We start from the raw sequence: 22,442 nt of genomic DNA on the forward strand, positions 1-22,442 counted from the left end.
ACTTTTGAACATTTGAACTTTGCACAGAACCATCAACATGCACAGCGCTTCAAAGGAGGCCCTGCCCCAAGGAGCTTACAAACGGCAATGAGATACAAGGGGAAGAAAACCAAGGTGGGGCCAGGCAAGGGAAGAGCGTTGTCTTCATTGCAACGGCACACACTGAGGTGGCACTGCAGAGAGCGGAAGGAGCTGCCAAGGGGATGGTGCCCATCAATGTTGTGTTCCCCTCGGCCGAAAAGGCTGTACCGTATTTTTCGCTCTATAAGACGCACATTTTCCCCTCCAAAAATTAAGGGGGAATGTGTGTGCGTCTTATGGAGCAAATGCAGGCTCCTTGGCTTCAGCGATAGCAACGCAAAGCCTCCGAAGCGCAGAGGGAGCGCTCCCGCCGTGCTCCGGAGGCTTCACGTTGCTTTTGCTGAAGCCTGGAGAGCGAGAGGGGTCCAGGCTTCAAAGATAGTGAAAGGAACCCAAAGGAACTCCCGCTGCGCTCTGGAGGCTTTGGGTTGCCTTTGCTGAAGGAGAAGGCAATGTGGGAGAGGAAGAGCTGCGCAGCGCCCATTCAGCTAAGCGGGAGGAGAAATGGAAGGGGCTCTATTTCTCCTGCCGCTTCGCTGAAGGGGCGCTGTGCAGAGAGCGGGAGAATTTTTTTTCTTGTTCTCCCCCTCTCAAACAAGGTGCGTCCTATGGTCGGGTGTGTCCTACAGAGCGAAAAATACAGTACATAAGAAGGTAAGAAGTGTCAGTACGCCTTTGAGCCGATGCCAATGACTTGGCTCCATATCTGGATCTGCCCCAACTGGACTAGGCGAACTGGAGCACTTCCAGAGACCTTCCACTCCTGGAAAGCAGGTCTAAGTGCACTGGACCCACAACTGTCTCATCTCTACATAGATAACACAGAGACTCCCACAGAGTCAGGCAGGAGTGGAAGAAGCGAAGAGCAGTTTCCGCCCCCTCCTTCCTGAAAACATCAGGAGATTCTTGCAATGGGAGGGAGTGAAAATATCCCCATCCAGTTCAGCATCCTGTTTCCACAGGGGCCATCCAAATGTTTATTTTTATTTTTTATTTCTACACTGCCCTACACCCGAAGGTCTCAAATGCCCCAATGGGAAACGGGCAAGCAGGATCTGAGCACAATCACCCTCTTTCCTCTGGCAACTGAAATCCAGAAGCATCGCTGCCTCTGACTGTGGGGGCAGAGTAGAACCACTGACAGCCCTCTCCCCCGCCATGAGTTTGCGCCATCCTCTTCTAAAGCCATTCTATTTGGCGGCCAAATCACTGTCTCCTGCTGGAGTGAGTGCCACAGGTTAATTTACCTGCCCCCTTTTAAATTCACCTTTCAGGCTGCCTCCCTCCAAATCCCTTCATCTGCGTGAGAAAGAAAGCAGAGTGGGCAGAAGGAGGGCGTGGGAGAAGGGCAAAGGGAGGCCAGGACAGTTCTGTGTACCTGTGAGCATCCCCTCGTTGACCACGCAGCTCCCTTCTATCAGGATGGCATCGCAGGGCAGAGAAAACTTCTGGCTTTCCAAGAGAAGGACATCTCCTGGGACCAGCTGGCAGGATTCCACCTTGCAGCTCCCTGCAGGAAAAGGAGCTCTGTTAAAGCGCAGGTTTCCCAGGAAAAGTGCCGGAACAAACAACAACAGCAACTGCTCAGGCGCAGAGCTTTCAAGTGCTGAGCTGGGCCTAAAAGTCTGGATAGAACCTTATGCTTGTCCCTATTGAAATTCATTTCAGGGGAAAAGACAGGGTGTCATTATTATTATTATTATTATTATTATTATTATTATTATTATTTCCTGGTTTGGGCCCAGTTTTCCAATCTGTTTTTGGATTTAATGGAACCAAGGTGGGGGGTGGCCCCAGGGCCGGATTTAGGTTTAATGAGGTCCTGAGCTACTGAAGGTAATGGGGCCATTTATATGTCCAGCTGTCCTTTGTCAACAACAAATTGCCGCTGCTTTTTATGTTGAATATGTGCTATATATAAATTTATGGACCTAATAGGTATCTAAAGCCTACACAACACAAAACACTGTTGTTGTATGTAGGTTTTATTTTACTGTGGTACTTCGGTTTAAGAAAAGTCCTGTTTACGAACGATTCGGTTTACAAACTCAGCAAAACTGGAAGTAGTGTCCTGGTTTGCAAACTTTACCTTGGTTTAAGAACGGAATCTGAATGGTAGAAGGGCACTGGCGGCGGGAGGCCTCATTCGGGAAAGAGTGCCTCGGTTTAAGAACGGTTTCGATTTAAGAACAGACTTCCGGAACAGGTTAAGTTCATATACCAAGGGACCACCGTACAGTCATACCTCAATGTTACGTTTGCTTCATATTATGTTCTTACAGGTTACATCCCACGGCGACCCGGAAGTACTGGAAAGGGTTACTTCCAGGTTTCGCCACTCGCACATGCACACAAGCGCTAAGTTGCACCGTGCACCTGCGCAGATACGGCACTTCAGGTTGCGCTCTTTTCATGTTGCGAAGGGGCCTCCGGAACAATACAGGTACCACTGTATTTGCTTTTTATCTTTTATTTTGGAACTGTACATCCCCTTTAATTTTTTTTTGGGGGGGGGGCCAAGAGAGTGGGGCCCTAAGCTACAGCTTGTTTAGTTTATACGTAAATCCGGCCCCGGGTGGCCCAGAAGAGTTTGGGAGCCCTTCCTTTAAAGGCCCTGAGGCTGCCCCGTGTGGGGAGATGGGGAAGCAGGATAGTGCTGGGAGAGGAAGGGGAGGCCGTGGGGCAGGAGAAGAAGGCAGCTGTCTCAGGACCCCAATACAAACCCACACACACCCACACACACACCTTCATTCTTGGTCCAGGCCAGGACTTCCACCTTGTTGTGCTCCTTCACCAGGTTGTGCAACTTGATTGATTGCTGCGGAAAGAAAAGAGACTTAGGCGCTGAGCATGTCTGAGCAGGGAAGGCTGGTCGGGGGGGGGGGGGCCTTCCAGTCGGCTCCTCTCTAGTGAGTAAAATTCAATCACATGCAAAAGGAGAGCCTGCTGGATCAGGCTAAAGGGGGCCCATCTAGTCCAGCATCTTGTTCTCACAGGGGCCAACCAGGTGACTGTGGGAAACCTTGTGGCAGGGAGTTCCACAGTTTAACCATATGCTGTGTGAAGCAGGATTTTAAAAAAAAAAAAATTAGAAACATGTCCTGAATCTTCCAACATTCCCATGCATTCTAGTGTTAGGAGAGAGGGAGGAAAACTTTTCTCTTTCCACTTTCTCTCATGCAACTTCCATCAGCCCTGGCACAATATGGCTAAGGGGGTCAGCAGGATGGGAAAAGCCAGGCAGAGAAGCTGGTCAAATAAACCAAAGGCTGAGTGGAAGAGGTGCCTCTGAGAGGGTGGTGCCCTGCGGCATGAGAGAGGGCAAGGTCTTTTAGGAGGCTTAAGGCACTCCCATCCTTTGCTTAGAATTAAAGCTCTATACAAATCTGACGGATTAAAGGCAGCAGTGACCTCTTGTCCTGAGTTCCAGGCTTTCAAGTTCTGTGTCTGAGTGCCCCCCCCCCTTTTTTTTGCCCCAGAGCTTTCCCTGCGAAAACTCACTCTTTAAAACTGAAGCTCAACAAATGGCCATTGGGGTTTTCCGCAGACTGCTGTTTGCTCCAATTTGGCTTTAAAGAGCAGCTTTTTGCTGGGAAATCTCCAGAGCAAAAAAAAAAACCAAGCACAAAAAGAGCATTTGGACATGGAGCTTTAACCGTGCCAGGAAAGAGTGGAGGAGAAGCCCTGACCAGGGCAAAAGGAGTGGCAGACTCACCTGTCGGAGGTCGTACACCGTGAGGGCAATAGAGATGACGGACAGGATGATGATGGCAGTGGAGTACTCGATGTATCCCTGGACCAGCCAGAGGGTCAGCGTGAAGGTTTGGAAGATGTAAAAAGGGTTCAGGATCTGCAGAGAACATGGGGCAGAGAACATCAGTCTGCCTGTCTGCCTGTCTCTGACCGACGAGCATCCCAGGACTCCATGCTGGGCCTCTTGCCAACTAGAGAGGCAGTGTGGCGCAGGGGTTAGACTGCTGGACTAGGACCTAGGAGAGACCAGGGTTCGAATCCCCGCTAAACGGCCTCGGCCCAGTATACCTGAAGGAGCATCTCCACCCCCATCGTTCTGCCCGGACACTGAGGTCCAGCTCCGAGGGCCTTCTGGCAGTTCCCTCACTGCGAAAAGCCAAGTTACAGGGAACCAGGCAGAGGGCCTTCCCGGTGGTGGCACCCTCCCTGTGGAACGCCCTTCCACCAGATGTCAAGGAAATAAACAACTCTCTGACTTTCAGAAGACATCTGAAGGCAGTCCTGTTTAGGGAGGTTTTTAATGCCTGATGTTTTAACGTAATCTTAATCTTTTGTTGGAAGCCGCCCAGAGTGGCTGGGGAAACCCAGCCAAATGGGCAGGGTAGAAATAATAAATGATGATGCTCCTCACTGGGTGTGACCTTGGGGACCAGTCGCTGCCTTCTCTAAGCCTAGCCCACCTCACGGGGTTGTTGTGGGGGCCCAAGAGCCATGCGCACCGCCATGAGCTCCTCAGAGGAAAAGGTGCAACAAATAAATAGGTCTTTCCTGGAGCCTTAGCACAACCTTCCCACCCATGGCTGCTGCCTCCTTCCCTGCAATCTTCGGAGGAAGAGTGGTATATATTTTTTGCTCTATAGGACACACTTTCCCCCCTCCAAAAATTGATGGGAAATGTGTGTGCGTCCTATGGAGCAATTGCAGGCTCCTTGGCTTCAGCGATAGCAACGCGAAGCCTCCGAAGGGCAGAGGGAGTGCTCCCTCCGTGCTCCAAAGGCTTTGTGTTGCTTTCGCTGGAGCTTGAAGAGCGAGAGGCGTCGGTGCGCACCGACCCCTCTCGCTCTCCAGGCTTCAGGGATAGCCGCGCACAGCCCCTCCGGCAAGGAGAAGTTGTGTGGGCATAAAGAGGAAGCCCAAACAGCGAGTGGGATCCATCCCGCTGGCTTTCTTGGCTTGTGCCCTAGCCGTGCGCAACCCCTCCGGAAGGGAGAGGTTGTGCACAGCCTGTATGCTGCTCTTTGGGGCTGGTGCGCCCTGTGGAGCGAAAAATAAGGTAACTTTAACAAATAACCAAAATAAAGGGACCCCTGTTACCTCTTTAAAGAGCAATTTCCAGATGGGGCGGACTTCGATTTCAATGGCGTTGGGGCCGCAAACCAACTTCCTGAGAAAGACAGGAGAGATGAGGAGACCCCCCTTAAGACCTGAGGGACAAGCAGCCCAGACCTCCAGGGCAAGGCAGGGATTTGGCAGGGCATGTGTGTTGCCCCTTCTGTCCAATCTCAAGAACATAAGAAGAACTCTGCTGGATCAAGCCAGGGGCCCATCTAGTTCTCACAGGCGCTGACCAGATGCACCAAAGGGAAACCAACCAAAGCAGGATTCGAGCACAAGAGCAACTCTCTCCCCTCCTGAGGTTTCCAGCAACTGGGATTCAGGAACATTGCTGCCTCTATCTGTGGAGGCAGAGCAGAGCAGTCCTGGCTGGGAGCCCATCCATAGTCCTCTCTTCGTGAATATGTCTAATCCTCTTTTACAGCCATCCAAGTTGTTGGTCCCCCACAGAAAATTATCTCCTAAGCTCCTTCCCCGCTGGGTAGTGCCAGAGGCGTGGAGACATACCGAATTTTTGCCCTATAGGACGCACCATCCCATAAGGCGCACCTAGTTTTTTTGGGGGGAAATAAAGGGGGGAATTATTTCCCCCCCCCCCAGGTGCAGGGCTGGGGCGGGGGAAGCCCGAGCTTCCCCCGCCCCCAGCCCCCAGATCAGGCAACTCTCCGCAAGGCGCGGGAGCCCAGCACAGGCTCCCACAGCTTGCGAAGAGCTGCGCAAAGCCTGCATTGGCCCCATGGGACGCACACACATTTCCCCTTCATTTTCGGAGGGGAAAAAGTGCGTCCTATAGGGCGAAAAATATGGTATTTAAGAAGCGATAGAAAGGAAAGGGAAAGCGGAAAGCGGAAAGCGGAAAGGGGAAAGCGGAAAGGGGAAAGGGAAAGGAAAGGAAAGGAAAAGGGGAAAGGGAAAGGAAAGGAAAGGAAAAAGGGGAAAGGGGAAAGGGAAAGGGAACGGTGAAAAGGAAAGGAGAAAGGGAAAGGGAGAGGGGAAAGGGAAAGGAAAGGAAAGGAAAGGAAAGGAAAGGAAAGGAAAGGAAAGGAAAGGAAAGGAAAGGAAAGGAAAAGGAAAAAGGGAAAGGGAAAGGGAAAGGAAAGGAAAGGAAAGGAAAGGAAAGGAAAGGAAAGGAAAGGAAAGGAAAGGAAAGGAAAGAAAAAGGAAAAAGGGGAAGGGGAAGGAAAAAAGAAAGGAAAAAGGAAAGGAAAGACAAGATAAGACAAGATACCAATGAAAGAAGAGTGGCAAGTTAAAATTATGGAATATGCAGAAATGGCGAAACTCACAGGAAGAGTCAGAGACAAAGACATTTTTAAAAAGACTGGGAATCGTTCATGCTGTATTTACAGAAATATTGTAAAGAAATGGACTCACTAGCAGGGTTTGAGTAAAACACTGACAATTAAGAAAGCAAGAGTAAAGGTCAAGAAACAACAATATGGAAATTAATTAAATGTAAGAAGTAACTGGAAGAAAATTTGGTATGAAAATAATAAGAATGTAAGAGCATTCGACTAAAAGAGGGAAAATAAGGAAAAATTTAAGCAGAAGTTAAAGAACCAGAAGGGGAAGTTGAGGGAAGTCGCAGAGTGGGGAGAGTTTTGTTTTGTTCTGTTTTCTTTCATATGAAAAATGTGTTGAATATTAAATTGTAAAATGGAATAAAAATATATTACAAAAAGAAAGAGGGATTAAATTGATTCCTGCTTTGCAGGACTAGATGAGGAGCAGCTCTGCCCCGTGGACCACACCTGAGCGCCTTCTCCTTCCTCGTCAGCCCGTCTCCAAACTTGTGATGGATTTTGTAGCAAGTGTTGGAGTCCTCCAGCGACCTAGAAGGAGACAAGGCAGAAAGGTGACAGGGAATTTCAGCCAGGGCCCCTCCAACCCCTCAGAGTCTCCAGCCATCAAGTTAAAAACTCACCCGACTCTCAGGAACTGCTTTTCCGTGAGGTCCCAGACATAACGGATTTTTTGTACATGGATGTATCTCACCTGTTAGAACAATGCATGGTTACGGTTATTTATCTAGAAGCATCTATAAAATGAGTGGATGGGGGGATGGGAACAATGATTAAATTAACTTATTGTGAAATGATACCTATAAATACCTATAAATTAATATGTGCCAATACATATCATATAAATCATCAGATTTCTTAGGAAATTTTGGGTATTTTTCATCATGTTTCGGAATGATAAGTTTCATGATAATGTTCCGCCCTTTGCTGTCTTTATGAATATTTCTTTGGTTTACTTTACTGAATCCAAAATTAAAAATTAAAAAGCTGTAGCTTCAATGCTTGAATTTTTGCCCTCTAATCTGGTCCTTGAGACTCCCGGTCGCAATATGTGTTCTCCTCCTTCCTTCTTACAGAAAATGGAGGAGTCCAGCTCGGACGGGAGCAAAGGCAGCGTGCAAGTGAGCCGCACCATTGTCAAGCCAGACAGCAACGCCGCCCAGGTAAGTGCCGCACCTGCCCCTGAGCAGCCCCCGCCCTGGCGGAGCATCCTGGGGGAGCAAGCAAGGCAGGGGGCGGCTGCCATCACAGCACCCGCTCAGTGAAAGAGCTTCTGGGGCAAAGGAGCCTTGTAGCTTCATTTGCGCATCTGCTACCCTGGGATGCAAAGGGAAGGTTTTTGCTGGAAGATTCAGGGCAGACGAAAGGAAGTCAGTAGCACAGCCTTGACCAAAGGAGTCATGGGCTTTGAAGACACTCGAACTCAGGACGCAAGGAAGAAACATGCTAAGAGGAAGGCAGGCTTGGCAAACCCTCACTGTGATCAACTCCTGTCCGGAAACCAATGTCCCCACTGTGGAAGAACGTGCGGATCCAGAACTGGCCTCCACAGTCACTTACGGATTCATTGTTAAAACCGTGTTTATGGAAGACAATCTTATTGGGCTACGAGGGATCGAATAAGAAGAAGAAGACAATTTCCTCTGATCTAGAAAGGAAGGGGCAGGGAAGGTGGGGATAGAAAGAAGCCTCTTTTTGGTGCCCACCACTCATTTGCCGGCTTGTGCCAAGGAAAACTCACCGTCATTCCAGGCTTCATGATGGCCCTGCTGATGACGGAATCCTGGTCAGCGCCGAAAAGGACGTGGTCCAGCTTTTCACTGTCCAAGACGCTCTGCAAATCCAGGTGGATCACCTTCTTCCTGGTATATTTCTGAAATTCATCCTAGGGGAGGGAAAGCACAGCGTGAATCACATTGGTAATTCACAATCCAGTTAAAGCAGGACAAAAAATGCAGCTATTCATACAAGCCTGAGGGCTCTTCCACACTCAACTTCTGCCCTGCTCTTTCCAGGCCGAGGGCCACACTTTAGCATTCTCAAGGCAAAGCTTAAAAACGTAGTATAAACACCAACAATTGGGAAACACTGGCCTGCGATCTATCCAATTGGAGAACAGCCTTGACCAAAGGCGCCATGGGCTTTGAAGACACTCAAACTCAGGACACAAGGGAGAAACACCTTTGTTCTGGGTTCCTCCTCTCTCCTGCGTGTGGGGGGAGCACCCTGTTGCAACAGTTTAATAAAGATCAGGCTTACAAGCTGCTTTGCTTCTCAATATTCTCTGCTTGGCCTCTGTTATTTTCTCCTACCAATAGGGAAACCACTTAAGGACTCTTGACAGACTCTTGGATACCCCATAAGGGAAAAGGAGCAGGTTTTTCTTATAACACTATTGATAACACATCTAGCACCTCTGTGGTGTGGTGGTCTGAGCCCAAGCAAATTCTCGGATTACTCATCACTTGGGAAGACAGGGGAACTAATATCAGCGTACTGAAAGAAGCAAAGATCACCAATGTTGAAGCAATGATTCTTGAACATGCGCTCCAGTTGGAGAACAGCCTTTACCAAAGGAGTCATGGGCTTTGAAGACACTCGAACTCAGGACGCAAGGGAAAAACGTGCTAAGAGGAAGGCATGCTTGGAAAACCCTCACTGTGATCAACTCCCGCCCGGGAACCAATGTCCCCACTGTGGAAGGATGTGTGGATCCAGAATTGGCCTCCACAGTCACTTACAGACTCACTGTTAACACCATGTTTATGGAAGACCATCTTACTCAGCTACGAGGGATCACCAAAGAAAGAAAGAAACCTCCCTAAGTTTATCCCATCCTCTTTTAAAGCCCTCTGAATTGGTGGCCTCCTGTGGGAGTGAGTTCCGCAGGTTAACCAATTCCTGGGTTACTGCCCAGTGAGATGTGGGAGACTCGGTCTACAGGAAGCTCTGTGATTCCCTGCCTGGCTGTAACCTCTGGGGATGAGAACTTGGGGAAGCTGCCTGGGAGATGCAAAGGGCACCCACCGTTGTCCGCAAGAGCACGACGTCGGCCTCTTCCAAGTCGCAGGGCACGCAGTTGGCCCACACGTCCCACTCGGGCTTCCAGTAGAAGAGGAGGAGGAGGACTCCGCAGGACAGGACGTAGCCAGCGAGGCACAGGGCCCTCCGGCACCCTTTAGTCTTGTAGCCAAATATATCCTGGGGGGAAGATCAGTGTATATCAGTATCAATGTCCCTGCATCATCAGAGCTGCAGGTGGAGGAAATGGACAGAGAGAAGTGTTCCTCCCTTTCGCGTAATCAGTGCCAGATTTACATATAAGCTAAACAAGGCATAGCTCAGGGCCCCACTCTCTTTGGGGGCCCCAAAAACTGGATGTACATTTCCAAAATAGAAGATAAAAAACAAATAAAATAAAACCTACACGCAGCAACCATGTTTTGTGTTGTGTAGGTGCCTATGATGTAAGTCAGGCATGTCCAACAGGGAGATCGTGATCTACCGGTAGATCACTGGACGTCTGCGGTAGATCACTGGTAGATCATTGGCTCCCCCCAAAGAAGCTGAACAACTGTGGCTCCACTAAAAAAAGCTCAACATTTTACCTCCTCCCTGAAAAAACTCAACTAGTTTGACCTGAACCCCCCCAAAGGGGGTAGATCACTGCCAGTTTTTAACTCTGTGAGTAGATTGCAGTCTCTTGGGAGTTGGCCACCCCTGATGTGAGTAATGGCCCCCACCTGTTAGCCTGCACCCTCAAATATCCCTGGTTTGCTCCTTTCTATATATAGGGCGCCTACATTCTGCATGGACTGGTTGCATGGAAACATGCTCAAATGGCTTGAGATACCTATGAGGTCCATCAATTACCATATAGCATATATTCAACACAAAAAACAGCGACCATTTGTTGTGGGCAAAGGACAGCTGGACATAGAAAGGGCCCAATTAGCTTCAGGAGCTGACAGTGGCGTAGCGTGGGTTGTCAGCACCCGGGGCAAGGCAAGTAATTTGCGCCCCCTAACCCATGGATTCGCGCACCCTAACCCTAACCCCCAGATGTTGTGCCCGGTGCAGCCGGGCCCCCCCTGCACCCCCCACGCTACGCCACTGGGAGCTGAGGGCCCCATCAAATCTCAATCCAGCCCTGCGCATAATACTAGTCGAGCCCCTTCCGATTTATTGCTAAAGAGTGAGCTTTCTGGGGCAAAGCGGTGGGCCAAAGTCAAAACCGCTCACCGGAAGAAGAAATGATGATGAAATAATGGTATTAGACAGTTTTCGTAATAGGTAAGGGTTTGAATAAAAACTCTGTGGGAAGTCAGTCTGGGAAACAAAGTTGCTATCTAATTTGAAGTTAATTTGAGAAGTTTTGGAAACTTCACAAAAATTATATTTTTGGGGGGGTGAGAGAACCCGCTCAGACACATGTCTTGAAAGCACAGGACAAGCAGGAAAGTGCTCAGAGCCATGCGCTTTGGCGCAAAGCAAGCAGGAGTGAGGAGAAGCCCCAACCACTTGTTCTCTCTGTCTCGGGGCCACAGCCGGAAGGGCCCTGATCCACCCTTTGCACCTTGAGAGCAGGCACACCAGTCACCTGGCCTCTGCTTTTGTGGCAGTGGCAAGAGGAAGCCTCTATTCTGTTCCAATTGCAGAAACGATTTCTAAATGTGCATCTATCGGGGCATGCCAAGGAGCACATGAAGCTGTTAGGCAAATTGGTTTTTATTCCACATTTTGTGTTTTCATCCTGTATTTTTATGCTGTGGACTGCCCTGAGATCTACAGATGAAGGGTGACATACAAATTTAATAAATAATAATAATAATAAAGGTCCTCTTTCGGAGAATGGTGTTTTTTTTGTGGGGAGGGAGTTGATGTGTCACTCCTACTGAAACCAATTCCCTTACACACAATATATATTTATATATAAATATATTTTTATATATTTATTTATTCACACACACACACACCCTGTTTCTACAACAGTTTATGTGGAGAAAGACACTCCTTTACAATCCCCTTCCTTCCTTCTCCCTTCTGAATTTCTGGGCCCTTTAGGCAACACAAAGGAAAGGCATTATTCACACACAAATTGTAACTGAATCCCAAACCGGGAAAATTTAAAATAAGGCATCAGTCTTAAGAGGCTTCCTTGAAAATTACATCCATCAAAACAATACACTTGTTCCTGTTGTTGTTGTTGTTGTTGTTGTTTCTATCCCGCCCATGTATTTCTACCCCTCTCTGGGAGGCTTCCAACAAAAGATTTTTAAAAAATTAAAACATCAGTCATTAAAAACCTCCCAATACAGATGTCTTGCAAATGTCAGAAGGGATGCCTTTGCCCGCTTCTGAGTCTCCCCAACGCAGCATTTATTTATTTGCTAATATTTCTCTCCCGCTTACACTGACAGAAGTCTCAAAGGGGTGTAAAAATGGGGGGGGGGGGACTGTTAAAACAGAGAAACCGTTGAGAGACGCCTGCGTTTGTATTCCTGGTGCCCCCCAAACTCAAAACAGGGACAAATAAAACAAGTCGACAATCCACCAGGAGTGGAAATTCGAACTTAAGGACAATAACTGGCACAACAATTAGCTGCAGTCATAGGAAAACCAGTGTAGGATAATCTGCCCTATTCAGATCTGAAGAGGGTTCCACGCATAGGCAAGGAATTCCTTCATGGCGTCTGACTAGCCGGCGTTTGGCTGATTTTGAATTTGTTTCCAGTTATGCTTTCTATATTTCATGCTGTCTTTGCGTTTACAGTGGCACCAAAAATCCCCCTTCTGCAAAAAAGGGGGGGAATAATAATGATTATGATGATGATGATGATACTGTAATAATAATAATAATAATAATAATAATAATAATAATAATACTGTAGTAATAATAATAATAATAATAATAATAATAATAATAATAATAATAATATGTTTATAGCCCACCCATCAGGCTGGGTTTCCCCAGCCACTCTGGGCAGCTCCCAACAGAATATTAAACAGAAGAAAACTTCAAACATTAAAAACAGGGAAGGAAGAAAAAGAAATCAGGGAGAGCCCTTTAAAAATGTGTGGGGGTTTTTTTGGGGGGGGGTGTATTATTGGGAGGTCGTTTTCTATTTTGATGATGTATTTTGTGGTTTTCTATTTCGATTTTATTCTGCGACCTGGGACCTCTGGGTTTAGGGCTCTGGGTGAATCCAATTTTAAAAACTGATTTAAAAATAACTGGAGGCGCAAGGCCATGTGCTTGCCGGCCGCGGCAACCCAGTCGGATGGGCGGCATGTAAATGATATTATTATTATTGTTGTTGTTGTTGTTGTTGTTGTTGTTGTTTCCTGCCCGCCCCATGCTGCCACTGCCAAAGCCCCCCGCAAGGCCCCCTCCTGCTTCCCAGGCCTGTTGGCTCCCCAATCCCAGCCTCTGCCCCCCCCCCCGTGTCTCCCTGTCCCCTGGGGGGTCCCCCCCTGCCCACCCCCCGCTGGCACGCACTTGGGGGCATCTGGGCAGCCTCTCGGGGGTGGAGGGGGCCGCTCCGCTGTTGATGAAGCTGATGCTGAGGAGACGGCCCCTGGAGCTGGCGCTGGCCACCGATGACGACCGTTTGGCCCCCCAGGGCCAGGGCGGCAGCCAGCGGAGCCCCCTCGGACTGGGCTCCACGGTGCCAGTGGCCGGGCCCCACGGCCAGCTGGGGAGGGAGCCCCTGACGCCACCCCACAGCCAGGAGGAGCCGCCGGGGCAGAATCCGCGCCAGGCAGGGAGGCCCAGGGGCCCAGGGAAGGATGCTCAGAGCGAGGACCGGCCCATCCGTCTCCATCGCCCGCATCCCCATCGCCATGACGACTTGGGCTTCTTATATCGGCGCTCTGCCCCCGCCCCCCCCATCCACAGCATGACAGCGCAGAAAGGGGGGCCCGAAACACACCTGGCCCACACATTGGGAAGGTCGCTGGGGGCTGGATCAGGCCCAGGCCTCCAGAGATGCAGGGAAGGAGCCCAGCGAGCCCCCCCCCCCAGGGTTATAAGAAAATAACTGCTCCTTTATCCCTTAAGGCCGGCCCCACAAATAAATAAATAAAAGGACACATTCTACTCATGCAAAAACACGCTGATTCCTGGACCGTCCGCAGGTTGGATTGAGAAGGCGATTGGGCCGGATCTGGCCCACGAGCCTAAGGTTGCCTACCCCTGCCTTATGGGGTATCCAAGAGCCATATAGAGTCCTGAAGTGGGTTCCCTATGGCAGGGGTCAGTAACCTTTTTCAGCTGGGGGCCGGTCCACCTTCCCTCAGACCTTGTGGGGGCCTGGACTATATTTTGGGGAAAAAATATGAACGAATTCCTATGGCCCAGAAATAACCCAGAGATGAAATTAAGGAATGTTAGAAGGATGTTGGAATGAAGTTATGTGGTTTTAGCAGAAATGATATAAAGGTTTAAGTAAAAATGGATTGGTAATTAGTGGAAGAAGAGATTGTAAAATTATAGTATATTAAGATAAATTATTAGGATTAAAACAAAGATGGAAAGAATTTGCTGAAATATATAACTGAACTAGAATACAAAAAAGGGAGGTGTGAGGAGGTCAAGGAAACAAGCAAATGAAAGTTAAGTTATGGGAAGGTTTGATTTGTTTTTTTTAAATTGTTTGTATTTTTTATGTATGGTTTTTTAATTGATTGTACTTTTCTTTTTTCTTTTTCTTTTTTTCTTTTTTTTCTCTTTTGTAACCTTTAAAACTTTAATATTTTTTTTTTTAAAAAAAAGCAGAAATAACCCAGAGATGCATTTTAAATAAAAGGACACATTCTACTCATGTAAAAACACGCTGATTCCCGGACCATCTGCGGGGCGGTTTCAGAAGGCAATTGGGCCGGATACAGACCCCGAGCTGCCTACCCCTGCCTTATGGGGTATCCAAGAGCCCATATAGAGTCCTTAAGTGGGTTCCCTATGGGTAGGAGAAAATAACAGAGGCCAAGCAGAGAATATTGAGAAGCAAAGCAGCTAGTAAGCCTGATCTTTATTGATCTGTTGCAACAGGGTCCCCACTCCCCACATGCAGGAGGGAGGAGGAACCCAGAACAAAGGTTCCCTACCGATAGGGCACCCACTCCAGGACTCTGTGCGGGCTCTTGGATACCCCATAAGGGAAAAGGAGCAGATTCTGTTTACATTCCTCTGCCTTCAGATATCAGCAGGTGATTAAATGCTTACCTCAAGCTGCTAAAATAAATTCATCCCTTCCTGGTTCCTGCATTCCAAGCTCCCGTTAAAGGCCAGGAGCAAGCTAGGCTGGTATGGTTGCATTTTGCTGACAGCTTTTGCCTGGCTCTGTGGCAGGATCCTTATCTCTTGCAATAGCCTGCCCTGGCGGTGGAGCACCTGCGGGTTCAGCCCTCTCCACTTCAAAAAACGAAATGGCTATTTTATTCCAGCAAAGACACGTGGTTCAAGGGATAAGGCCTCTCTGCAAAAGCTATGCTTAATGTGCACAAAACCTTGTGTGGAGGTTTGCATTTGCAGAATGGCTTTGTTTGCAGATGAAATAAATTTTAAAAATTGTCCAGTAGCAACTTAGAGGCCAACTAAGTCTCTTCTGGGTCTAAGCTTTTGTGTACATGCACACGTCTTCAGATACACTGAAACAGAAGTCACCAGACCTATATACAGTGGACACTTGGGTTGCGAACGTCATCTGTGTGGGATGCACGTTCGCAACTTGCAGCGTCCGCAACCCGCAGCGGCACGTCTGCGCACGTGCGGGTTGTGATCCGACGCTTCTGCGCATGCGCAAAGTGCAATTTAGCGCTCATGCGCATGCGCAAAGTGCAATTTAGCGCTTCTGTGCAAGTAGCTCATTCGGGTTTCGGCTGGTGCGTACCCCGAAAAAACGAAACCTGAAGCGTCTGTAACTGAAGTATGACTGTATATAGTGGGAGGGCGGGGTTTTTCTCAGGAGGGTAGTAGGAGATGGGTGATTAACTCAATGGGTAGGGTAAACCTGTAGAGGACTGCAATTAGTACTACAGGAAAAATCAAGGGATAGTATGCAGATTGGGACATGGGTGGCGCTGTGGGTTAAACCACAGAGCCTAGGACTAGCCGATCAGAAGGTCAGCGGTTCGAATCCCTGCAACAGCACGTCAAAGTGCAAGTAGATAAATAGGTACTGCTCCGGCGGGAAGGTAAATGACGTTTCCGCGCGCTGCTCTAGTTTGCCAGAAGCGGCTCAGTCATGCTGGCCACATGACCCGGAAGCTGTACGCCGGCTCCCTTGGCCAGTAAACCCCATAGTTGTTATCTCTGTCCCTCACAGGGAAGATGGAGCAAGATTGTTTTCTGCTGGTTCAGAATCCACCTGACCCAGTGGGTTCAAACTGCAAGAAATGAGATTCCGCTTCAGCACTGGCGGTAAGAGCTATCAGACGGCGGATCCGACTCCCTCCGAAAGTGGTCCACTCTCCTCCCTTGGAGGTTTTGAGGCAGAGGTTGGGTGGGCATCTGCCAGGGTCTTTTTAAAGGTATGGTTCATGCATTGCAGGGGGTTGGTCTAGATGGCCCTTGGGACCCCTTCCAATTCTACGATTTCAGTACTGTAGTTAAACTTACAGAGCGTTTCCCATCTCAACAGGGTGTTACTGAGCTCAGTTTGGGGGACTGGGGGGAACTGCCAAAACGGTGCAGCTGATCACCCCAGAAGCTGTGGAACTGAAGAAAACGTTGGCCAGGACAGTCTGGCTCGTGACAGGAGCAGCTCTGAATCTCTGGAGGGCAGGCGTGTTTTTCCATCCAGACCGTAAGAAGCAGAAATGCGGGCAAGGCCTTTGGCTGTGGGGGTACAGTTCTAAGTTAAGTTGCATAAAGTTCCTCTAAGAGTTATGATGGATCATCGTCTGCTATTTGCATATCCTGTTCCTTGCTTTTCCCTTCCCCAAGACTCACTCCTGTATAATATGCAGATGATTCGTCTTGGATGTTATGGTGTTTATATCTCATTCTGTAAGATGCACCGCATTCACTGGTCTTCTGCACCCCAAAAGGCCTCACTCTGGTGGCGAGAGTCTCACCTCAGAGGCTGGAGGTGCCTGAGGAAGACCTTCTCTGGTGCCCTCAGCTCACAGTGGTGGACCTGGTGGTGGTCACCTAGTGGACCTGGAGCTCCCTAGAGGATCCCGGGCTCAGGCAGTAATAGCTGGCTTTGATCAGCAGCCGCGTCGGGAAGTTAGCCCAGAAAGTGCCAATCCGTGGAGTCCATGAAGGATGAGACCCGCCTGCTCCCAGCTCCTGGCACCAGACAAAAATAGTGCTGGCACCTTCTGGACCAGCTGAAGTTTCCAGAGTGCATCCAAGGGCAGCCCCACACAATGTGCATTACAGTAGTCTAGTCAAGAAGCAGCCACAGCATGCGCAACCATGGCAAAAGCCTTGGGTGCAGATGGTGTCCTCAACATGCAATCTTGCACGGTTCTGCACCGAGGGAAGCCCCGTCGTGTTCAGCGGCCCTTACTCCCAGGTAAGGTAACCATGTAGCCTGAAGCTGAATGCACATCCAACCACAGGTTGGACCCCATCAAAGCCATTTACCCTAAACCCCCAGGAAACATTTGTCCAAAATTAGAGTCGGCCGAACAATCCGCCTAAGGCGCCTGCATCTTCCCTGGATCAAGATTAAATTCATTCTCCCTCATCCAGTCCAGCACCGAGCTTAAGAAGTTGCCCAAGATGGTCTCCTACCTACCGAGGCAGGAAGAATCGCAGAACTGTAGCGCTGAAAGAGACCCCCAAAGGCCATTGAGCCCAACCCCCTGCAATGCAGGAATCTCGGCTGAAGCATCCCTGAAAGGCGTCTGTCCAACCTGAGCTGGATGTCTCATACAGAGCGTGCCCTGTCGCCCACACCCAGCACAGTCTCTGTGGTAGCTTTTAAAGAACGGAGTGAGGAAGTCAAGGCAAGACCCACAGGGCAGAGGAGGCGTTGCCCAGAACCTCCTTCTATGCCCTCCCTGCAAGGTAGGAGTGGGACTGCTGCAATGCTGAGTCTCCCCAAACCCCAAACCCAGAAGGACACTGTGCTGAATGGTACTGAAAGCTACTGAGAAGTCTAGGAAAACCAACACACGCCTCCTGGTATAGATCCCAAGAGGGTGGCCCAGGCACAACCCAGATCAAAATGGACCTTACAGTTCTGCATTTCATCCAGAACCCCCTGGAGCCGAGGTCCCTCTTCCTGCTCAGCCCACCTGGATAGTCTCCTAAGCAGAAGCACTGCATGCTGCAACCTTTTGCTGCAGCCCCCCTTTTCATTCTCGCAGGCACCAGCCGACTCGTCTGGCCTGAATCCATCCTTTTTAAAGAGGACGCATCCACCTGTGGATTCCTGCCAAAGCCTTGAAATGCACAGGGAGAAAAAAGCAAGCCGTCCAATGTCGTCCCGTCCCCTCCCAGCCCCAGCCCCTCGGTTGTGCGCTCAGGGGCGCTTTCCCAGCAATCGAGCCTTGGGCCAGGAGGCGCAAGCCTTCTTCTGGAGCCAAGAGCAGGAAGGAATTTCTGAGATTCCTGGAAACGCGGCCGATTTGGGGAGCCAGAAAGCTCAGTTCTCTGCTGCCTCTTACCAGCTCATCCTCCTTTCCCTGGTTGAGGAGGTGGTGGTGGTCCTTCAGAAGGTCTCCCCCCATCAAACTTGGCGGCTGTCAAGCAGTCCAGGGCGTCCTCTCCCCCAAGGATGGCAGCAGCAACCGGAGCTCCGGCTGATCTGAACTCGGGTCAGAGCAGTCACTGTCTCCATGGTGTTGCCGCCTGCCTTTAAGAGCACACGCCTTCTTTTAGCCAAACCTGCAGCGGGGAAAAACCTGTTCCAGCTTCTGGAGCCTTTCAGCCTTTCTCCCTCTCCCTCCGGTGTTATGCAAGACCCTGCAGGAGACACCTGAGGAGGGATGCCCTGTCCAGGTGCCCAGGTGCCCTTTGACCCTCCACCGGCTCTGCCCCAGACAGAAATTCCAGCCTGGAGTTGCCTGGCATGCAGAAGGGCCCACCTGTTCGCTGGACTCCTGTCGCTCAGCTCTTTGCCAGCCCCTGCCTCACCCTCAGAGCCACATCTTGGAAGGAGAAGAGTGGAGAGATGTGTAGGCATTGTGCATTTGAAGCACACACACCCCCCAAAGAAAATTCAGGGAACGGTGGTTTACCAGAAATACAACTCCCAACACCCTTAACAAATTACGCCAAAGAATAAACGGACATAAATCCGACATCAGGAACCACAAGACAGAGAAACCAGTAGGAGAACACTTCAATCTCCCAGGACATTCTATACAAGATCTCAAAGTAGCTGTTTTACTACAAAGGAATTTCAGAAATAGACTGGAAAGAGAAGCTGCTGAATTACAACTTATCACCAAACTTAAAACCATGGAGAAACCTGGTCTGAACAAAGACCTTGGATTCTTATCTCATTATACATGACAAAGCCATTTTTCACCTTTTCACCCCTTGCTTTTTCCTGTAAGACCTATTGCAGTCCTTAAGAGTCGTCAACAGGCTCATCACAGCTATCTGCCAATCACCCATTCCCACCACCCTTCTGAGTAATACCCCTCCCCACCTTCTCACTATATAGAAGGGTCTGGAAACTTCTGTTTCAGTGTATCTGAAGAAGTGTGCATGCACACGAAAGCTCATACCAAGAACTGACTTAGTTGGTCTTTAAGGTGCTACTGGAAGGAATTTGTTTTGTTTTGACCCTTAACAAACTACAGTTCACAGGATTCTTGGGGGTAAAGGGATCATTTGAGAGGGAAGGATATAATATTTTAAATATTGCTTTTGATCGACATTTGACACCCTTTTAAATGTGTTGTGGGGGGTTATTGGTTTGTTCTTTTCTTGTTTTTATTATGTATTTTGTGTTTTTAGCTGGTATTTTTATGTTGTGAACCTCCCTGAGATCTATGAGTAAAGAACGGTATACAAATTTTAATAATAATAATAATAATAATAATAATAATAATATTGTAAATGTTTTTATTAATTTTTTCCAGTATAACAATAAGCACAACCCCTGGGAGAGATATAAATTGAATAAATGAGGGAGAAAATGTGCTCTGAGTGTATGGTGTGCAATCGACGGAAGCGTCATGTGTCCAGTTCCATGTTTCCGGGTTAAAGTGTTCTGCTGCTTGCATGAGTTTGCAAAAGAAGGGGAGGTTGTTAAGGACCCTGACAGACCATAATATGTTCCCCAAGAACTCTCCGTGGTTCACAAGTCGTTCCTGCCTGGAAAGCAGGATGTGTTGTGAGAGACTGAACTACAGAGACAAGACATCGCAGAAAAGGCTTGGCTGATAACAGACCCCCATTTTCTTTGATAAAAGGGCTGGAAAAGATGCTAAACTCTCTGGCCCTGCTCCTTCCTGCCACCTCCTGCCTTTGCAAAGCTCTCATCCAGCTTGTCTAATAGTCACGGAAGTGGTGAGAGGTTGGGAGAAATTCCAGGCCGAGATTCCCTGCCCTCAGCCTTTGGCTCAGGTGACCTGGAGGCAGCCTTCCTCAAGGACCTCCCTTGGAGTGGGGGCTCTTCCGGGACTCCATAGGAGGGACAGGAGAGAACGTCAGGAGAGCCCTGCAGGATCAGGCCAGGGGACCACCTAGTCCAGCCTGCTGCTCTCACAGGGGTCAACCAGATGCTCCAAAAAGGGAAGCCTGCAAGCAGGATTCGGGCCCGGGACCAACTCCCCACTCCCGTGGTCTCTAGCAACTGGGATTCAGAGCAGAGCCATCATGAATTTGTCTCATCTTCTTTCCAAGCCATCCAAGTCGGTGGCTGTCACTTCCTCCTGCAGCAGGGAGTTCCATAGTTTAACTACCGTATTTTTCGTTCCATAAGACACACTTTTTTCCTTTCTAAAAAGTAAGGGGAATTGTCTGTGTGTCTTATGGAGTGAATGCGTGGTCCCTGGGGCAAAAAGCAGATCGTGCTTTTTTCTTTTTCTTTTCTTTTCTTTTCTTTTCTTTTCTTTTCTTTTTTTTTTGAAAGAGGGGCGTTGAAACAAAGCCACTAATCGGCAAGCGATCGGGGAGGGAGATAAGGGACGCTAGCAATAAAGGAGGCTGCCTGGGAGGGGAGAGGTAAAGAGAAGCGAACTTGCAAGGAGAGGAGACAGGAAGACTAAAGCAATGAGGAGAGAAATTAGAAGAAAAGGAGGAACAAAAAACTGCTCCAGCTAAGGAAAAGACACTAAGGCAAACAAGAGGGAAGGGGGTGTTGAAAGGAAGTAGCTGATCGGCATGCGATCGGGGAGGGAGATAAGGGGGGCAGCAAAATAAGGGACGCTAGCGGAGGCTGCCTGGGAGGGCGGAGGTAAAAGCCCATGGATTCTCAGGATTTTTGTACCGGGCCACCCCAAATTCACCATCAGATCACATAGCATGTCCATGGCTACAGCCTGCACCAAAAAAATCACGCACCCACTGTTTCCTGGGGCCACAATGGTGCAAAAACATGGTTACAAAGCACGGATCCACACGGATCCTCAGGATTTTTTCATTAGGGCTACCCCAAACTCACCGTCAAATCACATGTCTGTGGCCACAGCATGAACCACAAAAATGATACATCCACTGTTTCGTTCAGAATATTTTTTTTTCTTGTTTTCCTCCTCTAAAAACTAGGTGCGTCTTATGGTCAGGTGCGTCTTATGGAGCGAAAAATACGGTATGTGCTGCATGGAAAAGCCCTTCCTTTTAGCATTTCTGTTGCCCTTTTTAGGAAGCTTCTTCCATCTCCCCAATTTCCTTTTTGAGGTGAGGTGGCCAGGATTGGACACAAACACTTTTCCTGCTTTCTGCCAAATGAGCCAGCACCCAGTTCTGCACGACTCCCTTGCCCTTCCCTGCCAGGGTGCCCATCCCGCCCGCCCACCTCACTCTGTCTCCTTGTCTCCTTTTATGATCTGGGTGCTCAAGAAAACGGAGGCCGAGGTGGTGCCAGCCTGAAGGGAGGAGCTGCCCTCCCCGCTGCTAATCCCTTTGAGCCCCTGAGATTTGATCTCCCTGTGAGGATCTGATCTCTCCCGCGAGGATCGGTTTACTTTCAGCGAGGGCCAGCAAAGGTCGTGGGCCAGGAATCATTAAGGGTGGCAAGGCAGGACTGCCAAGCAGGGCTGGGCTGTGGGAGAGAGATGTCAACACCTGGGAATGTTGAGGGTGAGGAATTAGGAGCGAAGTGCAGATTGGGCAATTGGCACTCATCCCCTGTGACTCACCTGGGCCTCACCTGAGCGGGTAGAGAAAACAGGTCTGGTGCCAGCATGAATTGCCCACCATTCACCCTAAATCACTCAGGTCGTAACAATAAAACACAACAACAACAAGAAGGTTGAAACAACTTACAATCACAGAAATCCTCTAGTTGTGAACAGGCCTTCCTTGGGATTTTGCCATCCTGTAATGCTATGAAGTACGACAAGGCTGTATATTGTCTCCCTGTTTATTTAACTTACATGCAGAATTCATCACGCGAAAGGCTGGGCTGGATGAATCCCAAGCCGGAATTGAGATTGCCGGAAGAAATATCAACAACCTCAGACATGCAGATGACACAACCTTGATGGCAGAAAGTGAACCTTTTAATGAGGGTGAGAGCGCAAAATATGGTCTGAAGCTCAACATCAAAACACGAAGATAATGGCCACTAGTCCCATCACCTCCTGGCAAATAGAAGGGGAAGAAATTGAGGCAGTGAGAGATTTTACTTTCTTCGGCTCCATGATCATAGCAGATGGTGACAGCAGCCATGAAATTAAAAGACGCCTGCTTCTTGGGAGAAAAGCAATAATACCTAGACAGCATCTTAAAAAGCAGAGACACCACCTTGTCAACAAAAGCCCGTATAGTTCAAGCTATGGTTTTCCCAGTAATGAAGAATGGAAGTGAGAGCTGGACCATAAAGAAGGCTGATTGCTGGA

General features: G+C 49.0%; 1 protein-coding gene across 3 annotated transcripts in view; it reads right to left on the bottom strand.

Moving 5' to 3' along the window:
- LOC309342077 (putative cation-transporting ATPase 13A5) overlaps window positions 1–18,425 on the bottom strand; it is a 54,947-nt gene extending 36,522 nt beyond the window's left edge. The window contains exons 1-9 of one of the 3 annotated variants that reach the window (XM_081862160.1): window positions 18,093–18,425; window positions 9,498–9,671; window positions 8,212–8,355; window positions 7,094–7,164; window positions 6,921–7,001; window positions 5,149–5,218; window positions 3,797–3,931; window positions 2,827–2,899; window positions 1,460–1,591 (exon numbers count right to left, since the gene is read on the bottom strand). In XM_081862160.1, coding sequence (XP_081718286.1) covers window positions 1,460–1,591; window positions 2,827–2,899; window positions 3,797–3,931; window positions 5,149–5,218; window positions 6,921–7,001; window positions 7,094–7,164; window positions 8,212–8,355; window positions 9,498–9,671; window positions 18,093–18,155 — 943 coding nt within the window. In that variant the 5' untranslated portion in view covers window positions 18,156–18,425. The remainder of the gene's footprint in view (window positions 1–1,459; window positions 1,592–2,826; window positions 2,900–3,796; window positions 3,932–5,148; window positions 5,219–6,920; window positions 7,002–7,093; window positions 7,165–8,211; window positions 8,356–9,497; window positions 9,672–18,092) is intronic. The other 2 variants (XM_081862158.1, XM_081862159.1) reach the window with 2 other exon arrangements.
- Window positions 18,426–22,442: the final 4,017 nt, after the last annotated feature.

The sequence above is a fragment of the Podarcis erhardii genome, assembly GCF_964252035.2.
Source record: "Podarcis erhardii genome assembly, chromosome: 5".
Lineage (NCBI taxonomy): Eukaryota > Metazoa > Chordata > Lepidosauria > Squamata > Lacertidae > Podarcis > Podarcis erhardii.